At 38.7% G+C, this 22,006-nt stretch overlaps 1 protein-coding gene across 3 annotated transcripts in view; it reads right to left on the bottom strand.

The window, feature by feature from the left end:
- The window catches only part of astn1 (astrotactin 1), a 343,361-nt gene that overhangs the window by 24,565 nt on the left and 296,790 nt on the right, over window positions 1-22,006 (bottom strand). Inside the window, exon 20 of one of the 3 annotated variants that reach the window (XM_088014717.1) lies at window positions 2,569-3,838. The exons of the other annotated variants lie outside the window; for them this stretch is intronic. Within the exon in view, the coding sequence (XP_087870843.1) occupies window positions 3,819-3,838 (20 nt within the window). The 3' untranslated portion in view covers window positions 2,569-3,818. Of the gene's footprint in view, window positions 1-2,568; window positions 3,839-22,006 lie in introns of those variants that run through there. 3 annotated transcript variants of the gene reach the window in all.

Here is a 22,006-nt window from a genome sequence, read left to right as displayed (position 1 = left end):
TTGATGTGGTTGAGGCTACCGCTAATATCCTTTTCCTAGCTAGCTTTTTTTTTTTTTTTGCGTCTATTATGGATAAGTGACATTTGTCTTTGCCATGGGCTAACTTCTGTTGCCAACCCCCAATCTGTGGTTCTACTACTATATAAAATATACAATGTTATTTTGTACATTTATGTTATACACATCTTAAATTTTATGAATAATGGTCTTAAAGAATTCTTAAAAAGCCACTTGTGCTAAAAATCGACATTTGCCAATTATTACGTTCAGCAGATGAACCTCCAGCATCTCCACTACCTTCTTTTCAGGGGTTTATAGATGCTCCTTTTGACACACACAGCTAGCTTTGTATCCCTTGCTGGCACCCATACATGCATCAGAAGGCCAGCTGGCCCCCAGGGAGTGGATTTCACTGCACAGAGGAAAAACCAAGCCTACTAGTATGAAAGGTGTGCAAAGTGATGGTGGTTCTGAGGTGGCCATCCCTGAGTATGCTCTGCACAAGCAATGCTTGTCTCTGTGTATTTATACATCTCTGCGGTGTATGAGTGCGTGTGTGTGGATGGACTGAGGTGGTCGGTTTTTCTTAAACAGGATATGTATACAAGCTTTTCGAGGGTTCAAGCAGTCACATAGGATACGCGGTGAGTGATGGGCGCTTCGCGGTGGTCATCCTCTCGTGTCACCATCTGGTTAACAAGAGCCATGGAAACATAAAGAGTGGGACAGTCTGTTAATAACAAAAAGAAAGTGTGTCCAAGCTGCCAGAGGAGGATGTTTACTCAGTTCTGAGGACTGTCAGAGGAGTGAAAGGCATAAACACGGCTGGAGATTTAAATGAAAAGTGACATTGTGAAGCTTTGAACCACTTAGTGTATTAATTGGAAAGCGTGGTGGAATATCCTCTCTGTGGGTATGGAGCTGTATTTTAATGCTCATTGGAATATACCAATATGGAAACATGCTAAGAATTTATTTCGGTGTCTGAGTGAGAGCAGCTGGTGATGTACAAACGTGGCCAGAAGAATACAGTCATGGTAGAGAAAATTCAACATCAGCAGTTGGGCTGTGATTTATTACTGTGTCATATATTGGCATTTATGGGGCAGAAATTAGTAAAATTTTAACTCCAGCATGAACAGGAGTTGATCTTAGTTCTTCTGGTTAGATATTTTTTTTTGGTGGTAAACAGTCTTAAACTGGACATATTATGTGAAATTGAGACTTAGTACATTTTTGTATTTCTATTTGGGACTCAACTGCTTCTAAAAGCAGCCCGAGAACTTTAAAACAAAGCCAGTCATTTTGAGGTAACAAGTTATTTTTATTTGTGTGTCTGGAAAACAAGTAGCTTCAAAAACCTCCTGATTGTCACGGCAGTGCACTGTTACCTAGCAACCCCAGCAAACCCCAAAGTATAATTTTCTTATGTATGTAGTGTTTGAATCCCTTCGCTGGGGGTTAGATTCACTCCCAGCAGCTGCAAACTCCAGTAAAGACACAGCATAGGGAGAGGTTAGTGGTTTGATTTTCTATGCACTTTGTTGTTTCCTACTGTATGATCACTGTGTTGACAGAAAGGAAAACTAATAACAGCTGGCTATCAATAACTTTAATCAATGCCCTTTATCTTAAAAGAGTGACTCAAGCTGCAGGAAGCACCCAACAGTTACTGCTCATTGTTGCCATGTGTCCACTAAATGATAACTTATGATAACATCTAGGCAATTTAGTGAGTACATTTTTTTTTTCCAATTTTGGGATTTATTAAACATATTTACCCAGGTTTTTCTGTAAGAACCCGAAGTAACTTTAGAGATATTTTTGTTATCCATAGAATGATGTATTTTGTTGTAAATCATTATTTAATAACGATAAAATCCACCCCCCCAAAAGTATCTACATTCACACGCCTGTGGGGAAACCACAAACTGTCCCTGTTTCCACTGGTACCAACTCGGCATGGCTGGACTTGGTTATGGGCTTCCTCCTTTAGTGACGTTGACATGGTACCAGCCCCTTTTTCACTCGACCTGGGTTCCAAGTGTACAAATCAGGGTGAAAATACGATGTCAGAAGACTGCCGGCCACTGACTGACTGGGGGGGGGGAGTCAACGATTGTGTCACAGAAACGACTTCCTGACAAGAATCAGCCCTGGTATTTGTAAAAATTCCCAAAGACGACAGAGCTCATTTGGCGTTTTATTGAAAATGGCAACACTGAAAACGACACAACGTCCAAATCGTATGACTTTACTTTTCAGACTCTGAAGCTGCCCTGGTAGGACGACCCAAACACGTAGAGGTGGTGCTCAGCTGTGAGGGGAAATTGACCGGAACCATGTAGAGTCGAGTCAAACTGAGTTGAGCCGTGCTGGGATGGTACAAGTGGAAAAGGGGCAATAAAGGAAACATGTTTGTTTTTATTTTCTTGTTTGTTTTTATTTAACTTCTTTTCCTCCTTGAAAGGGGTTTACTTGTATTCTGTGCATCTGCAGCAAAACATTTGAGTCATATATTAGAGGACTTCATGGCAGAACATTTGGAAGCAATAAAACTCACAGAAGTTTGTTTAAAGAACCAGATAGACCTGTAATGACCAGATTTTATTATAAATGAGAGTCAAACGAGACCAATAACACTGTGAACACTGTGTGCTGCCATGGCATTTATGGACATGACTCACCCCGAGCGGGAGAAAAAAAATGGACACGGGCCGCATTGATTGCTGACAGACGAAGATGAAATTGATCCTGGAGGTAAATCAGAGCAAACCTTTCTCTCCCCGATTCTTGTCGACTGGGCCAGCTTGAGATGGTTACTACGAATCTCAGGAGGGAGCGCTCCTTTTATTGTATTTTCTTCCCTGGGGTGGTGAGGTTCTCACGATCAGTCAGAGTCTTACTTGCAGCAGGCAGTGGTCACAGCAACTTTAGTGTGGGAAAGCAGGGAGGAATTGACTGGTTCTTGATCGATGCTACAATCCATCCTCCCATCTTGTCCTCATGTGTTGCCATCTTGTGTCTCCGCGTCCTGCTGCCATTTTGTTATTGTAAATAAACCATTTTGTACCCATGTACCACTGAATTTGTTTATTTACTTCAATAAATAAGTATTATTAATGAAATGGGGAGATTAAATTGTCAAATTACTCGCATAATTTAATTCAATTTAAAATTATTTTCGAAAGACTTCATATTAAGTCCTACTTCCATCATTCTTAGTCCCATAATGGACCAGTTAGTTCTCATGGATAACGGATTATAATCTCTTATCTAACGAAATAAAGTCGGACCTATTAGGGCTACCAGCAGAAACATAAATCGGTACCCAGGCCTGTGTTCACCAACACCAAGATTCCTCGGATTAGGCTGCCTTCCTTCCTTCATTCCTCCATGGTCCACTTCTGATGCCAATGTTCCCAAAGTTGCTCCTTCCAGTGGTAGACGGAGGTCACCTTGGGAACCCTGACTGGTCTGCAGCCCCATATGCAACAAACTGTGATGCTCTGACACATATTTATTTTAGCAAGCATTAGCTTAACCTAATTTCATCAAACAAAGTCTAGGAATAATCAAAATTTAGATTTTTTTTTTTAATGCCATTACACATCTCCTGATTTATTCCTTCAGATTTTGTGCGTCTTCTACCAAAAATGTAATACGGAAAGAAAATTCTAGATTTATTGTCAGCCGAAGTGTAGAAAAAAAAAATCCCAGTTTCAATATGTAGAGTGAAAATCTCTTTCTGCAGGGTTTGGGTTTTATGAAGATGGATATGAAATGACAGAAAGAGCTTCACTTGGTGAACAGATGGCTTATACTTCCAAAACGGTTTCTGAGGAATAAAAAAAAGAAACTTGGTTATAAAATGTTTCTAATTTACACCATCAGACAGCTGAACAGCTGGCAGAAAAAGTCCATTCGATAACAAAATGTAGAGGAACATTCTTGTGTAAAAGAATGCATTTCCCAGGGTCTGAAGAAAAAAAAAAAGCATTTGATTTCTGAATTGCAAGCCAGCCAGCTTTCCTAAGACGACACTGGTAGAATGTTAAAGGTTCAGCTGGGAAATGTTGTAAATCTGTCTATTTAGCAAAATCAGTAAATCTGCCTAAGGCAGGAAATTCTGTCTTGATACTTCCTGAGTGAGGAGAAAAGACTTTAAGCAGCCGCTGTAGGAGACATGGAGACTGTTGAATGTTATGGACACAAACAGGCAGCTTGTTTTGGACAAGAGCTGCGATAGCAAGAAATATTCCATGTGCTGGATGTATTTTACAAAACTACTAGTATGTCATTATTATTATTATTATTATTTTTTACGTTACAGTCAGAAAAAAAAGATAATTTGAAGAATATTCATGGCGCAGTTTTGAGGTGATTTCAGGTAATGGGGAAAAAGTAAGCCAAAAATATAATGGGGCCCTGTGTGAAAAAGTAATCGGCCGATTGGTTATTGGTTTTGCCGATAACCGGTGGACAATTGGAGGGATTTTTGATATGAAAGTCAAAAGATAAGGCCGCAACAACTAACCGGGTTTGAGTGTCGATATGATTTTCTTTTCCTGAAATACTGTGTAAGCTTTCCACTGGGACAGGACTTAAATCTTCCAGAAAGTTCAACTTTGTACATGTTAAGTCCACAAACCGTTTCCACACCTCCTGTTTGGACAGAGTCTTGCTGTGGTTCACTGAAGTCCCAAAACTTGAGCTGTTCCTGAATTTTTTAAAAAAAAATTCAGATTAGGCCATGTAGCTTGTTGACATATTTTAGCTTTTTTTAATGTTATTGCAACTGGGTGTGATAAAGGAAATTTATGAGGGGTGATTAACTTTTCCAATTGGGTCAAGTCAGTTTGAAAAGCTTCTTTCCTTCAATGAACAAAATCCTATTTTTAACATAGATTTGGTATTTACTCAGGCTATGTTTATCTATTAAAATAAATGTTATGATCTTAGATGTTTAAGTGTGATAGAAAGCAAAACATCTAAGAAATCTGTTTCTTACAGGATTGTATCTCTTGCTTCCTTTCACATTACTACAATCATGTCCATAGATTTCAAACAATGCATAATTTAAGATATAATAGGATTGTTTGGAATGGAACTATTATTCAGGACCACCAATGATGCAAGTCAACGTTAACACAATAATCAATTTATACCACGTTATATAAAGATTTTTTTTTTTGGATCACAGGAAGGATCTGTGAAGATCCAGTTTTACAGATGATCAAGAACCATAACTCTCAGGAACTTGTCATTCAGCTGGAGTTGTTTACCCTTGGCATTCTTAAAGTATGATTGGCTGGAAAGAATCAACAACTGCCAGGAGGCTGATTTGAGTTATGGAATAACTTTTGAAGTCGTCTCTGCTTTCGTCAGTTCAGTGTGTGTGTGTGTGTGTGTGTGTGTGTGTGTGTCTTAGACACTGCTGTTTTTCTCTACTCCTTAATGGAAAGGACAGGTGCTTTAAAGATGATCATGTTTGCACTGTGAAATCTCGACTCATATTAGACATCAGGTTCTTTTATATGGAAATAAAGTCACAGTGCACCAAGTCTCTTTCGTGTATGGTTTTGATTAAAGACTGTTTATGACGCAAGTGGTTATATATCCAACAAAAAGGGCCACACCACTTTCCTATTAAAAAAACAACAAAAAACAAACAAATAAAAAAAAACAAACACCCAGTTGGTGTTGACCTGCGAAGAAAAACACACATCCATGCCAAAAATTGATACACAATGTTCCCCAAAAATGTTGTGCTTTATATTTCAAACTTTTCACATAATGTTGATCGAATTTGAGAACATTCGCTTGGGGGAGCTACACTAACAGTATGGTAAATTTGATTACTTCACTGTGTCAGAGCAGACATGCTCTACAACACGAGGGAAATTGGATATTCCCCTCGTGCCATCGTTGACGTCACAAAAAGGGCCAAACATGCATATCCGTATCCTTCGTCTCTGAGTAAGCTGTCCGTGTGAGCACTTTGGAGGTGTGTGCGCTTCACCAGGCGGGGCTCTGTTGCACAACGAGCGAATTAAGAGGCATTAGAAAAGTGTATTTTCTTTGGAGCATGTGGGTCGTTGGTTTTAGGCGTTGAATTAAATCTTGTGTGTTGTGGTCAGGGATGACAGGAACCCATGACCACAACAGTTACTGTTCTAAAAGTGTTGCAATAAATCCAGTAACTAAAAGACTATCAGCTCAGTGTGTTCGTGAGTGGGCTACAGCATTAGAATAAGGCCAGTACTTCAAATTATTAATGGAGGTACACACCTGTACACACCTGTACCTTTATTACTGCTACCAGGCTCCATCTTGGAGCAACCAGGACTCAGATATGCTAATATCATTAATATTAAGCCCAGCTGGAGATCTCCCATGCTCGATTATTCATAGTTGAGAGTGTAAGTGAGCAACGTTTATTTATAAAGCACTTTTTACAAACATAAAATCACAAAGTGCTGTACAATAAAAATCAACAAATCAATTATACAGAGAATAAAACAACCATAAGGAGAACAATAAAATCTGTTGTATCCAGGGGGAGCACAGTGCACCCCAGAAGATCTCTTTATGTTCTGTCTACCTTTTTAATGTTGTTTTTTTTTTGCTAGGCTAGTAACCACCCTGATTTTCTGGACATACTGCTGTAACATATTAATTTTTGAAAAGTAAAAAGAGAACGAGTGACGCCTCCTGGAAGAGGAGGCTTTATCTACAAACCACAACAGGTTGTTTGCTTTATGGCAGATGGTTACTGAGGACTGGAAGTGATTCAAACTGGAATAAAATACATATTTATTATCTCTGAAATATATCCAGTTAACACTTTATTGGCAACGAACATTCAACGCAAACAGGGGAGTGTTGTGAACCTGATGAACTGAGGGGGGGATGGGGGGAGATGAGTGGGTGGAGTGGGGAGAAAAAGAGCAACTGAGAAGTTTACAGAGCGCGAACTCAAATGAACACATGGTTTATGCAGCAACACACATGTTTTGCCCATAAAAGTAAACGCCAACGCTCAAACTCTCATTTGAGTCTCTTTTTTTGTTTTTCCTCCAGCAACAGGTTTCACAAAGGACAACCTGAGAATGTGACCACTTCTGCTGCAGCTGGTAACAAGGAAACTGCTCACTTTATTAAAAGCCCCCTAAACCCAAACACACCGCAATACACCCAACTGGCAGCAAAGCTTTGACAAAAACCATCTGGGCTTGTTGATCTTTCTGTCACAGCGTCACAACATTCAATCATGGACAAAGTCTTGAATGCTACTTCTTGGCACGGCAGCACTGGTTATAAGCGCTAGCAGTCAATCATAATTGGCCACATGGGCAGGAGCGCTGGGTACAAATAAGATTATTTCTGGATGGAGAGAAAAGAGGAAACAAAGCAAACCGTCTTGTACTTTCTCGATGTCACGTTTAACACACAGGTTTCCGAGGTGTATTTACGTCACCGCCGGGTGAGCCGCATCTTAAGAGGGCCGCTCAATTATTTCGGACTTTGACTGAGGCGCATCTGATCGGTGGACAGCGGTTACCATGAGAAACATTGCACGCTAAGCGCTAACGTAGCGCACACATCAAACACAGACACATCAAAGCGCCTTGGAGCTAGCTGGATGCAATGTTTCAGAGCAGAATGTCTACCTTAGCAGCCATACGCTGTAAACAATAACATAGTAACAAATGCATTATTTTCCAATTAATCACAACTGACCTCTGCTCCCAAAAGGACAATTCACACAAACAACTTCCTTAAACGCTTCTGGAGAGATGGAGATGTCAGTCAGCTGCTTTTCTCATATAAAAGATATGCTTACACGTCTACAAACGTGTCCGCTTCACGCCGGCCGGCTGCAGATGTATCATTTCCTTGTGTCAAACAAAATCTTGGAATCGCTTCATTCAAATCACCTCATCTTTTTTCGTCCTTTAGCGAACCTAAAATGATTCCTCACACGCACAATATTTTGGAACAAAAAGCCTGTAGCCTCTGTAAACTCCCTTTGTCCGTCTATGCAACGGTTTTGATTGTGTTCTTCGTATTGGAGCGACGGTAAAGTCTTACGGTGCCCCTTCTTTTCAGCCCTAACAATGCAAGTGCTCTTCACAAAAGGCAAGTTATGATTTTTTTTTTTTTAGTTTTCTCAGTCAATTAAAAAATAATTGAGGACTTTAAACCTGAAGAGGTAAGAAAGTAACATGAAGATTTTGATTTTCTGCGGAGAAAATTTGAGTGTGGAAAATCATCCCTCAGATGGTAATGTGCAACTGTTTATTTTTTATCTGTTAGAGCAAAAATTGACAAGAAGCAAAGTTTACAAATAAACTTTTTAAAAGTAAATCCTGGATAGTCTTCAGACAGGTGATCTTCCTTCTCTATAAACCTCCAGTATAAGAAGGGTGCAAGTTAGTCCAACATAAAACGAACTGTTTTGATGCTCTCTAGGCGGTGGTTGCATTGGACCAAAATTTTGTTCATAATGCCGACTATTAGAACTGAACCAGACACAAGCTGACTAGTTAATGTAAAGAGTTTTAATCAGTTTAAAGAAACGGCTTGATTTATCAAAGCAGGTTTGCGTCTGAATCATACATTTATCCTCGAAAAGGCCTCACTTTGTTTTTTTACTAAAAGTTTCCAGCAAACATAAAACAAAAGTATTTATCCTCCTCTTGAATTCACAGTGATGTTTAAAACAGAGACGATCTGCGCCGGCTGCATCGTGTCAGTCAGCAGAGGCATTATAAGGACAAGAAAGGAGTACATTCACATATCTGTGCATTAGGTCATTCAAGAGTCTCTAATGGAAAAAGCATTCTTTAGGAATGAAGTAGCAAGTTTTAACCATGATAAACGTCTGTCATGGAAACGATACTGAGCACAATTGTAGGTTGCTTTAGACAATTAAGATGCTAGCTCTATCTTTTGCTCTCTGCATAAACTATACGCAGTTCTCCTAATCAGAAATTTGGTTAAATAAAATAAAAGTCCTCCTGGAAGCTAAGCTGAACTAGTAAACTCTTTGGCAATTATGTTAACAACACAGTAATAAAACAATGTTGTCTCTTTAGCTAATGAAACAAATAATATAAGTAGCTACCTTTTATTAGGGGATGCTTTAATCAGAGGTAAGCATCTTAAGAAGAACATGCTTGTGTATAACACGTCTTAACATTATATAGTAAAATCTCCGGCTCCCCACGACTGAAGCATGCAGCAGTGATCCTGACATGAACTAGAAGTATTTGCCTGGGAGCAGCGACACGAAGGATTTTCAATAAGAAATGCCTGCTGTAGAGAAGGGATCTGTCAGCCATCTGTTTAGGTGTTTACCGTCAGGCCTGGCTATTTGGAATCTCTGCGTGAACGAATCCAAGAAAAAAAAAAAATAAAAATCACGATCTGTGACCAACTTTGTAAGTCAGTGAACCGTTTTTTTTTTTTAAGCCAAAGATGTCACACTGACACGGAAATAGCCACACGCGGGCCAATGGCTGACGAAGGCCAGAGGTAAGCAGGGTAGAGTGATGGCTTCCTGGGATCAAGCTAATGGGGAAGAGATATGGAGCTGCATTAGCTGAGGAAAACACAAGGATTTACACAGAGACAGACATGCAGTGAACTGTGGTGATGACAGGCAGCAAAAGTACATATATTAGCCACAACATAAGACAACTGGTTTGCTTACTGAGGTGCTGATTTGTTCATTGTGTTCAATTACAGCATATTTATCTTAAGATGAAGGGCTGTTTTGTTACAGACTGCAGGCGTGGGATGGACCAATGAAATTTCAGGCAGCAGCGATCAAGGAATGCTTTAGCCGTTTGGTTGGCTAAAACATGGTTTAGGTTTAAAATCAATTGCTGAGAAACGATTAAGTTTAAATGATGAAAGCCATCAACCTGCCCTGGTCAATGGGAAAATCTGTTGTATTGGTGTCTCATCTCGAAATCAACTCCATTTCAAAACATAATTACGCACATTTGAATTCCCTAAAAATTCAAAGGTCAAATGCACAAAGCTGTTGTAGGTGCTACATGTTTGCCAAGAGTTTTTGGCGCCTCGAGATCTGAAAATAGACGCAAAAGCAGGTCTTCATACTTAGCTTTAACGAGAAAACAGTGTCTTTTGGCGCCAACACGGTTTGACAACCTGTAGCTCTGTATATTATTTAAATAAGACAAAGCAAACTATCATTCTCAAAGACCAAGACTTTGGCTAAATTGTATTTGTGTGCTAAAATAATGTTTGCAAAAAGCTGGTGCTAATTTTAAAATAAGGGAGGACAAAGGAAAACAGCAGCCTGTTTGGTTGTTGACTTTACAAAAAATAATAGATCAGGGATGTTACTCTTCTTGTTTTTTTACATATTTAAACAAATCATCTAAAGCGTGTTTAATAACTGTGTTGCTTTTTTAAAAATTTCATACACAGACTATGAAAGAAAGAGCATAAAAAGCAACTTCTAATAAAAATCAAAGACAAGGCAGTTATTTTTTTATCCTGACATTATTATACTACTAACTACATTTGCAGCATATTTTTATAGGCTGTAAATAATGACACAATAGACATAATAGTCTAAGCCATGTTTAACAGCCATCCAAGCATTTAATATTTTATTAAAACAGTTAAAGGAATGTAGCAATCCACTGTATTAATTTGAACAAACTACTACATTATTATTTTATTCAAGAAGGTTCTGAGGAATACGCTGTCAGATTTTGACCTCGACATCCCTGCAAAAGTAAATACAGGAATAAATTCAAAAACTCCCTCCTGTATATCTAGTCTGCTTCATAAATCCAGTGCAGAAATAAAGCTAAGAGCGACGGCAAAACTGCCGCAAAAACGTGAGTAAGATTATACTGCTTCGTAAATAACCAAAAAGAAAATCTACCCATATTTTAAACTGAGTTAACTGGCTCACTGCTTCGCCTCCGTTTGCCTCGGTGTTACTGAGAAAACCTGTTCGTGGTAAATGTGGCGAGGTCAGTTCTAGCTACTCAAGTTATTTGATTATGTTGTTTTTTTTTGTCAATTATAAGTGACCATGTTTCTTAAGCCGGATGGACATGAGCGTAGGGACAAAGTAAAGTAAGAACGGCTGTGAAACGAGTGGCAGCTTGTCAGGAATGCGGATCGAACCGGGCCGTCAGACCTGTCTGTGTGTAGATAAGAGAGTGGGATATAAACAGGTGGGCAACGTGTTTATTGACAGGATCTAGAGCACCACTGACCCCTGAGCAAACCTTGCCCACATTTGGCGATTAAAGCAGTTCCGTCGCTGGACGGCATCCAGCTCAGGGGGATGTTTGCTTTCACTGGCCGAGCTCAGTGGTGCCCCGACTCAAAGCAGACTTCCAGCTCTCGACGGGTCCACACATCTGCTGGGGTCCCTGCGTATACGTGAGGGAATGTCTGCGCTCTCGCTATGATCTCACCTTGTGTGCCTGAAGCTTGTTAAGGGAGGAATTACTGCGCAAACAAGCTGTTGTCGGCTCCAGACCCAGCAGAGTTCTGGACTCTGTGATGTTCAGCTGTATCTGCACCGGCTTACCGAACGTTACTTAACCTCAGACAAGAGACGAATATACAAAATGCAACCGTGCAGCTGTCAACAGGGATAAGCCCTGCATGGAAACACCGCAGCTCTCAGGATGTTTTGTCAGAAACATCTGCTTTTGATGAGGCTTCAGAGGAAGGCGAAGAAGAGATATTTGCACTTTTATTCATTTATTTACTTTTTTTTTGCTTCCATCACTGGTGATCGCTGATGTCTCCCTTCCCATAAGTGGAGACTTGGATTTTACTGCCCTTCTGGAAATTAAATTTATATTTAAAAAAAAAAAAAAAAGTTTATGGATTACCTTCAGGACAAAAACATGATTTTTCAAATTTGAGGAAGATCAAACATTTTCCAGGAGTCATGGCAGCAGTGTGGAAACAAATAATTCATTCTGCACAATGAAACAATATCCTGGGTTTGTCATAAAGCCGTGTTTTTCCCGGTGCTGATGTGTAACATGGTAACAAGCCCTTAATTTGCCCTTGATTTAGATATTTGTAGATTTATTTTATTTAATCAACTGAATATTGGGAGTTTTTCTGTCTGTTTTCTCCCTTCATCCCTAATATGTCTTTATTAGGGATACATATTTACTCATTGTTGTTTATTTTTAGACACAAACACCAATGAACTATGCATTTAAATAATGAACCTGCAAAAACAACTCAAATTGTAAGAAAAGAAACAAGTGTGCGTTGGATTTATTCATTGAGGGACAGATAGGTTAAATTAAATGAATGGATCTGGATTACTCTGTAAGTTCCCTGTTGTTATAAGGGTATTTCTTCACAATCTGGAATAAGATTTAAATAAAACGTGCAACTTTCCGGAATATAAAGGCTCAAGGATTGTTTCTGCTTGGAGATTATGATAAGGTGGCAGAGAAACAGTGTTTGTTTGTTTGTCAATGTTCTTGTTCGGGAGGGATTGAGAGGTGCGGGAAACAATTTGGATGTTTTTGTGTAGAAGAGAAAGCGTTGGTTTAAACTAACAGAGAGAGCAGAATGGGAACGTGTAAAGCGGTATATGGTGTATGCATGGTTTAAATGCTTTGTGGTGCAACAACCCTTAAGCACCGTCACAATCAGCCACTTCAAGAACAACAATGAGCCGTAACAGCGCCAAAAATCAAGATGCGAGTACGACATCAAAAACCGTTAGTCTAAAAGAAGTAAGAATGAAGTCAAATGGATTATGTGAGATTTAGAGCAATAATTAACCTGAGGGCATCAACCTGAGAGAGTAACGATTATCAGATTCCCACACAAAACTAATTTCTAGACTTTCCCCACCTCAAACTCCTAGAGTTGTGAATCCCTCTGCATGGGCAAAAAGGAGAACATATGATAGGCAGATGGATTAATTAATATAATGCTGCATTTTACTGAGCTGTAAAGCTTTCCAGCATATCTATCCATCCATTTTCTTACACCCTTATCCCATTGGGGTCAGGAGGGTTGCTGGTGCCCATCTCCAGCTGTCAACGGGAGAGAGGCGGGGTCATCCTGGACAGGTCGCCAGTCAGTCGCAGGGCAACACAGAGACAGACAGGACAAACAACCTGTCAACAGCACACACACACACACACCTGGGGAGAATTTAGAGAAACAAACCTGACAGTCATGTTTTTGGACTGTGGGAGGAAGCCGGAGTACCTGGAGAGAGCCCACCATGCACAGGGAGAACATGCAAACTCAATGCAGAAGTACCGGGGCCGGGAATCGAACCCAGAACCTTCTTGCTGCAAGGCAACAGCTCTACCAACTGCTCCACCGTGCAATCCTTTCCAGCATAGACTTTATTTAATTTTAAGAAAAGGAATTGGGCAATTCCATGCACTAAAATGTTGAATTGGCATTGCGAAAATAAAAAAGTCTAATAACAGTTAAAAAAATAAAAAATAAAACAAAAAGGCTCTCAGAGGAGATGTTTAGTTTCAACATATATCATTTAGAAAATGGCAAAGGGAGCAAAGTCTCTATAAACATTATGTTTGCATAATAAATTCCAAGTCATTGACCAATTGCTTGACTGAAATCCAAGACCACTTGTTGACATAATCAATCAAAACAAGCCTCTTTGAGACATTGCTTAAATTTGATGTTAATAAAAAAAAGGATCACAAATGGTGTGTTTGTTCCGAATCACTGATATTTATCTGAACACCTTTCATATGACGAGAAACCTTGAAACACATTTCAATGTGTTAATAATTCAAACTTCTTTTTTATTCCTTTAACGAAATTCTAAAACATCAAAAGACGACAGAACACCGATCTCAGAAATTGCTTGATTTTTTTTTATTCCCTAGGTATTCCAGCATTAAAATTCAAAGCTGATCACATTCACCAGAGGGAAGCTGGCGACTGATTGTTAAACACAAGTCCATCTATTCCCGCTGACGGATTTTCTCTGTCACCCATCTTCATTGGGGATTCCATTTAATCTGTATCAGCACACCGCACAGCTACAACAATGCCTGTTAAAGCATCATTAAAGACGACAGAGAGATACCGCGACGCATCAATCATAGTTCTTGCTCTTTCGCGCTGCAAAAACTCACCGTAAGTGTAGCCTGTACCCTGGAAATGGAGGTTTCTAATAGCATGAGAGCTTCTAATGAGCGCCATGTACGGCAGCTTCAAGTAGACACGATTATATGTGGGCAAGCTGCGTGTACACTTCATCCATTTGGTATCCGGTTTAACCGATGATTCACCTTAACTTGATCTTTTTTTTTTTTAGGAAAATAGACAAGTATACAAAAAAAGGTAAGAAAGAAGAAGTTTTTTTTTCTGTCAAGGAACCTTAAAAAAAGGAGAGGGGAACGGTTAAATGAAAATATGAAAATGAATCTGTATGAAACAAGATAACTTGCTTGAGGTAAGAACATCAGGTTGAGAAAAGCGGTGGAATAGAAAGGTAGGAATACGAGGGAAGGAGAAAGAGAGGCAGCCAGAGAGGATTATCTGCAAAGAACTGAGCACTGCCTCATGCGAAACCAATTCTGTTAGATGACAGAAAACAGCTGAAATCAAAAACGTTGCGTGCGGCGGGCTTTGCGGGTCTTTCCATCTCTTTTGAATGCCGCTCCCATCTCTCGGTTCTCCTTCTTGTCTTTACTGTTGCTTAACACACCGTACACACCAGAGCGCGGCGTCTTACAACTACTCATTAGCAAAATAATAATAATAAAAAAAATAAAAAAATAAATCAATGTATAAATAAAAAGTTGTTGTAAAGTTTTCTGCTGTACGTTTATTTTTGTTTTGCTATCCAGTTTGAAAATACAGCTGAGCCACGCAAACCAGACGTGGACAGCTTTCGCTCAGCGCAATTAGAGCAGCGCTGTGCAATTTCACACATCACAGACTCCAAATGGCAGTGAGAGGGAGCTGTTAAAAGTTTTGACAATCTCGACACCCCGAGGCTATGGAATGGTATTTTGTTAAACTGTGTAATTCTCCAAGCCTGTGCATTATATCCCTGTCTATTGGGTGTGAAGGAGGAGGTGATGGCTTTCAAATGGTTTAGGGAGTGTAACTTTTCTCGTGAGGCTAGATGCATCTTCTCTACAAGAGGAAAGAGTCTGGACACCGAGCAGCGAAATGAACGAGCCGATTTTTAAGACTCATTTGCACCGACGCAAATCGTTTCCCTCTCTTCGATTTTGGACAGCACATTTTATTAAGGTATAACAATGTATTGACGGACAGAAAACAGAACTGAAACAACTTGAGGATCTTCGATTTCAAATGAGCCACACTACCAAATGCATCTTCAGAATAAAGATCTATGGAGCCAGAAACAGGGGAAGAAGCAAGTCACTGCAGACCAATAAGTAAGGACTTCAAAGGTAAAACGTACTTTGAGACGGTGAGGTACATTTCTATAAAAAGAATGCTTAAACAGCATAAAGAGCTTTCAGAGTCAGCTGTTTTAGCTCCGTTATGCTTTTCGTGAAGTAAAGAACTCACCAAACATGTCAGGTTTGATAAAATGCATCACCAACAAAAAAAATTCCAAGCAATGGTTCAACAAACAGTTTGCTTGTAAATTTCCTCTGATAGTCTTCAGAGGAAATTTACAAGCAAGAATGCCAATGTCCAGGGCGAGTAATGGCTATAAAGTCATTTAAAATTGTTCCTGTTCCTAACAGGAAAGCTGAATTATTATTTTTTTTTTTATCAGGATGGCAGATTTGGAATCTGGCGTATCTAACCAATACACAAACAAGTCTAAAGTAGAAAAGCTCAATTGCACTTACATGAGTATTTATTTGGTATGTTATATTTTGTGTAAAGTATGAAAATACAACATTATTCGAAAAAAATATGTTCTAAGGATGCATAAACTACTGACTTCTCGGTTTAGGCGTTTGGTAATCATTGTATGCACTTTATAAGTTTGAAGTGGAGAAAGTGCCGATCCTGAGGACTGCAGACCCGGTTAACTTAGCGAGGACGTATATAATGTGCTTTAGGACCACAGCAAAGCAGTCAGATGAGTGTCATGACTTATAAAAAAAGTACTACAGTCTGTTTTTTTCTTCCTGGTGAAATTACAGATCCCCTGAATAACAGATAAATATCCACACACTAATAACGCACAGATACACTTTTGTTTTTTTAACCAGTACTAACACCGCCTCTGACTTTTGGGGATAGCGGTCCAGGAGTTAACATCCTTCCATTTGGATAGTATAACATGCTGTGGTGATGCTTGATCACCCAACATCTAAAGGAATATACTACTTCAACAATCTCATCCAGTCAAAAATGGAAATTTAGTTTTTTGTTTTTCACATAGATGGCAAAAACTTCTTAGGTGCTTAGGGAACATCATAGATTTGTATATGATGGAAACATTTTGCAGCGATAGTAACAGTGTTTTTGCCCAAGTCTTTTAACTCAATTTTTCTAAGGATTTTCTGTGAATCTTTTGATGCTTTCAGAGAACAGAGTAGAAATTATAATAAGTAATTTGAATGTATCCTGAAACTGTGAGTATGTCTTTGTTAAAGTTTTGTTGGCTCTACTGGCCTTTATGTGAGAAAATGAGACAGGAAAGTTGGTAATGAGAGAGGGAGGAAGACATGAGGCAAAGGTCGTCAGGCCAGGAATCAAACCCGTGACGGCCGTGTCGAGGACTAAAACCTCCTTACGTGGGTTGTGCTCTACCCCCCGTGCCACCACAGCACCCCCATATGTTTATTTTTCTGTCATTAAATAATCACAGTCATTGATTTAGGACTAGAGATGTAACTTCAACAGTGGTCAATGCGTGAATCAGCAAAATGATTTACCTCTGAAGTTAGGTAGACCAGGCCATGATGGGCTGAATGGAAAATATTCTGACTTTTTCTGTACTCACTCTTGACAATTGTTTTATTATTATTATTATTATTTTATTATTATTATTATCCGAAAGCCACCGAGTTCACCTTTGCAGTCGTTTGTAAAACATTCTGCAGGCTGGACATTTAGAGGTCAAACATTCATGATCGGTAGTACACATTAACGTTGGTCAATGCAAATCATTTTGCACACAAAATACTCTTTATGGCCCAGAAAGGATTCCTTTTAACTTGAATTGAACATTATATCAGGGAACAACAGCTTGAACCTAGACCATCTGCTGTTTTCATCTCAGTGTTTATCATTCAGACAACAGAGATTAGAGGATGGGGGGCGGGCAAAGAAAAACATTTGTATTATCAGGCGACCAAACGCAGAGTAATAGTGAGCTGACACACACAATTTATTCAAAGGGCACAAAAAAAAAAAAAAAAAAATTCAGTTCCAAAACTTCCCATCAAACTAAAGGTCATATTTGCATTTAAAATGATATTTCATACTTACTCATCAAAACACCCCTCCCTCTGCTCTTTTGGATCCAGAGGCCCTCTAGAACTCAAAACAAATCACTTAGATGACAAATGTTTCACCGTTTCTGGGCTTTCCTTCTATATGCATGAATTACAAAGCGAAGGAATGAAAAGAAAGCCGATTTTCTAAAAGTAAAGATTAATTACCGACATGGCAAAGAGAGCAGCAATTCAACTCGGCCGGCTGTGTCAATATGTGTTTATTTCTAAATGTCTGGTTGTGCACAACGAGGGCAGAACTTGCTGATATATGATAAACGTCAGAGCATTTCTTTCATTACAAATAGATTCTGAAATCCATTTCACTGTAAAGAATCTCTGTAAAAAAAAAAAAAAAGAAGCTTTGTTTCATCTACTCATTTAGAGGATTCATAAAACCTATTTGTTTAATAAACTACATTTATCACCCAAGCGGATATTTACATGAACCGACACTCTGCAGTCTGATCTGTGATTTATCTTTCGAATCACTTAAAGGAAGCGCCGTCACCAAAGAACGATTAAAAGAATCAGTCTTTTGTTTTAATTACGTCTTGATTTATTTAGTCTCTGCTGTTCTGCAAATGGTTTGAGGTATTTTATATTCCTGACTGCAGTCTGCAGCTACTGCTGGCAGCTGTGCCATTTGTGAAGAGACTCTCAAATTCTGGCCAAACAAGGAGAGTAACAATACCCTGACAACACTTGTTGTTTTGCTGCATTAAGAACGCTGTACGCCACACTGGCTTCAATCCACATTTTTGATTACTATTTGAAAGACTAATCTTTATCGATAATGACATTATGGATATATGCAGGGGTGAAAGCAGTTTTAAATTCTTGGGGGTTCTATGACAAAAGAGTCATATATATATATATACACACACAATTGCTTCCTTGTGTGCTTTGGAGTTTCTGTAGAGCTGTAGTTCCTTCAGCCCACTGGCTGCAATGTCGACACCTTAGATGCCATGAGACCTAAATCCTGAACATCATGGCATGGAGTGCATCCCAGTTTTCCATATCTGGCATATAACCATTCATTTTATCTTTTAAACTGGTTCTATTGGTCCTGTGTCCAGACAGAATCAGTAGCCCAGTATCATGACCCGTTTGTTCTGTAGATCCTGAAGCTTCCACTTCTCTTCCTAACATGGCGCCTGCTCATCCTGACTCTCATACTGACAGGAGGAACCACAGAACTCTGTTAAGTTAAAGCACATCTTCTGAAGTTGGGATATTTTTCCTCCAACAGGATCCAGAGGAATCACCTCAAACCAGATGTTGGACTGGATTTTATTTCAATGTCATTTGTGAATATAGAGCCTCATTTTCAACAGTGGAGCTATAAAGGCTGCAAAAAGTTATCATTTTGGAGAAAATCTCATCAACATCAATATTTCCACTAAATAAGAGGCAAAAAAAAAAAGTAGTTTGATACAGGAAAAGCCTCTCAGACTCTGAGCTCAAAGCGAGATGCCCAAACTATCCATCCATCCATTTTCTATTCACCCTTGTCCCTAATTGGGTCAGGAAGGGTGCTGGTGCCTATCTCGAGCGAAATGCCCAAACTAGTTGTTTTTTTTAAATATTAGACAATTAATTTAATTTCACATAATTATCGCGGTATAAGCCAAACATATTTAACGTGTTTGATGTTTGTTGTAAATGAACGAGGTAATTAGTCCAAATTTGTCGTTTATTGAATGCTCAGAAACTGTGGTGGCTGTGATGCGCCACAGCAAAGGTACACAAAGGGAAAATAACCTGAACAGGTGATCAACTCTAAGCCACTCGCACCTTTTAATTCTCTGTCTCTCTCTGTCATTTAAGCACACCCGTTGCCGTGGCAACCACCTGCGCAAGCCATAACATTCAGTCCGTTAAGTTATCAGGTTGTCAGGCTTGATATTTATTTTCTGATCATTATTAAGCCTCCCTGAACACAGAGGTGGTTTGTCACCTACCGCCGAGATCGACGTGTTGCACCGCTGCTCTAGAAAAGGACGAACAGCTATGAAATGGGAAAAAAGCTATTTATTAACTGATTAAGTCGTGTCTTAGATTGTTCTTGAAAAACTAATCAGTCACGGCTGATTAGTGGCTGCACAGTGAACCCACTGATTCTTTACATCAGACAGCCGCTCCCCCCTCTTGCAGGTACTGCGTACCCCCGCTAAATCTTTTAGGGGTACGCAGTACCCGACGGTTCCCACCTACTTTCACCCCTGGATATATGGATAACCTCTACATATTTATGTACAACTCGATTCTAAGAACCGTCACCCCGTCCAATTTAGCATTAAGAGATTCCAATAATGTCACAAATAATAATAAAAAAATGCTTACAGTTTAAAAGGAAAAAATGATGGTATTTGATGCTCTCCTCTCATACATATGCTGCCAAATTTCAATTGTATATTAATACAAACAGATTTATACATAAGGATATCTGAAGTAAATTCTTCGTACTTAAAAAACTAGCGTCATGCTTTTTCTTTTCTCGCCGTGTTTGTTGACGTCTCTGCAAATGTGAGACTAAACACCGGGAAACAAAACATATGTGCGAAATACCAGGTCCGATTGCTTGTGATTTGCACGAGTTTTGCATATTGTGTGTAAATTGTGATGTAGGGTTTACATCATAATGGAAACCCGACGCTACTTTCCCTGTTATGCCTATTTTGTTCCTTACTCCCAAGTGGTTGAAGTTTTACTAGCTTAAATGATAAGATAATAATTAAGAGCGTCTGCATGGAGTGTCAGTGGAATTGTATTGTCATTCAACTTTTGACAACACAATTTCTTAAAGCCCAAAGACGATATGTTGCAGCAAGCCTGAGCGGGAGATCAAATTATGTTTTGTTACAGTTTTAGATGTGTAGAAAGGAGAAGATGGAACTGTATTTAACAGAAGATATTCAAATCTAAAAGAGATATAGGCTTTTAAGTGCAAATATGTTGCATTAATCAAATACTGCCTTAATTATTCATAATACAAATAAGTCAATATGACATGAGGCATTTCTTTATTGTTTTAAGTTTTCATCATAAGGAAAGTAGAGGGACCTTTACTGCTAAACCGTTCCTTTATTTTCTTAGATTTTCCTCTAATACAGCGTGCGATTTTCCTTTCTCTGCATTCTGAAGCAATGTTATTGATTAATAATCCTCACGGTTCTGACACGTACAGTTTATTCCCTCATTACGCTACAACAAACTCTGGTACTCAAGGGGAACTGCAGCAGTGTGCATTATGGATAGGATCATTATGGCTAAAATAAACTGTCCCTGTTTTGCCAGTTTCTGCTCATTTAGGGTCGGCCAAGTATCTCTGCTCTCTGTCATGGGTAGTTACACACCCTCCTGCTGGTTCACTGGCTCGCCATATAGCTTCCTGTTTTCAGTGAAAACACGAGGGAAAAAAAATCCCTCAATAGGTAAATCCATATAAATGAGCAAGAAAGTACATGTACCCCATTAAAAGAGAAATTTGGATTGTTTTTATAGTAATAATCGTAACACATTTGTTTCAAATTAGGTGGAATTTCATTGTTGGTCACAGATCTGTTATGTTGCCGTTCCTCAACCCATCCAAAAAGAATAAAAAATAAATAAATAAAATCAAGATAATTATTCCAGACACTAACAGCAAATATATACAAAAAATAAATGTGTGAACATCTTTCAAAAAATGTTACTGAGGTGAACTCCTGTACTTACTGTATGCTATTTTTCTTTATTACTGATGTACACCATCTTGTGGCAGCCTTCAAAATAACAATCTAAAGCACGGCCTGAAACAGAGCTTCTGTAACCCGTCGCTCTTTAACCACTCGAAAATGAAGTGATTCAGAAAGAAGAAATATTTGAAAAACAGAAAACAGAGGTTAGTTTTAGCAGAGATAGATAGATAGTCACTTTTATGTCACTTTGGACTTAAAAGTGACATATTCACATTTCAGTATCTATCTATCTATCTATCTATCTATCTATCTATCTATCTATCTATCTATCTATCTATCTATCTATCTATCTATCTATCTGATAGATTTCCATTACTAGTATTATGTCATTTAGTTGGAAATTATGCCGTTTCATTTTTTCAAGCAGGCTTTTCTTTGTTTTTCTATAAAAAAACAAAAACAAAGGGCATATTCAGGTCTTTATGAAAGCAATACATGTTCCTATTTTTTCTTTTCCCAATTATGGAACAATTAAGTACATTTTATTTTGGAATTTAATACCAAAATACAACATGGTTTGTGTGTATAAAAAAATGTCATATATCCCTATTTTTTTTTCCAGGGGTCATGAAATATTATTAACCGTCACAAGATGTGTTACGACAAACACTATTTTTATTTTGTTATTATCAGCATAACTGAAGATGCATAGACATATCCATCTGTTAATGAAAATGTATTTATTGAATGAAAACAAAATGATCCACGTTAAAAAGTAACTTTTAATTTTTAATTAAGTTTTCTATCAAAACACCTGGTGGATAAAAAGGTTGGCTTTTGTAGGTTTTGTGGCTG

The sequence above is a fragment of the Poecilia mexicana genome, unplaced genomic scaffold (assembly GCF_051168715.1).
Source record: "Poecilia mexicana isolate PSO_F unplaced genomic scaffold, ASM5116871v1 scaffold_17, whole genome shotgun sequence".
In the NCBI taxonomy this organism is placed as follows: domain Eukaryota; kingdom Metazoa; phylum Chordata; class Actinopteri; order Cyprinodontiformes; family Poeciliidae; genus Poecilia; species Poecilia mexicana.
Note: the sequence above shows the minus strand (reverse complement) of the source record. Positions and strands in the feature narration are given on the sequence as shown.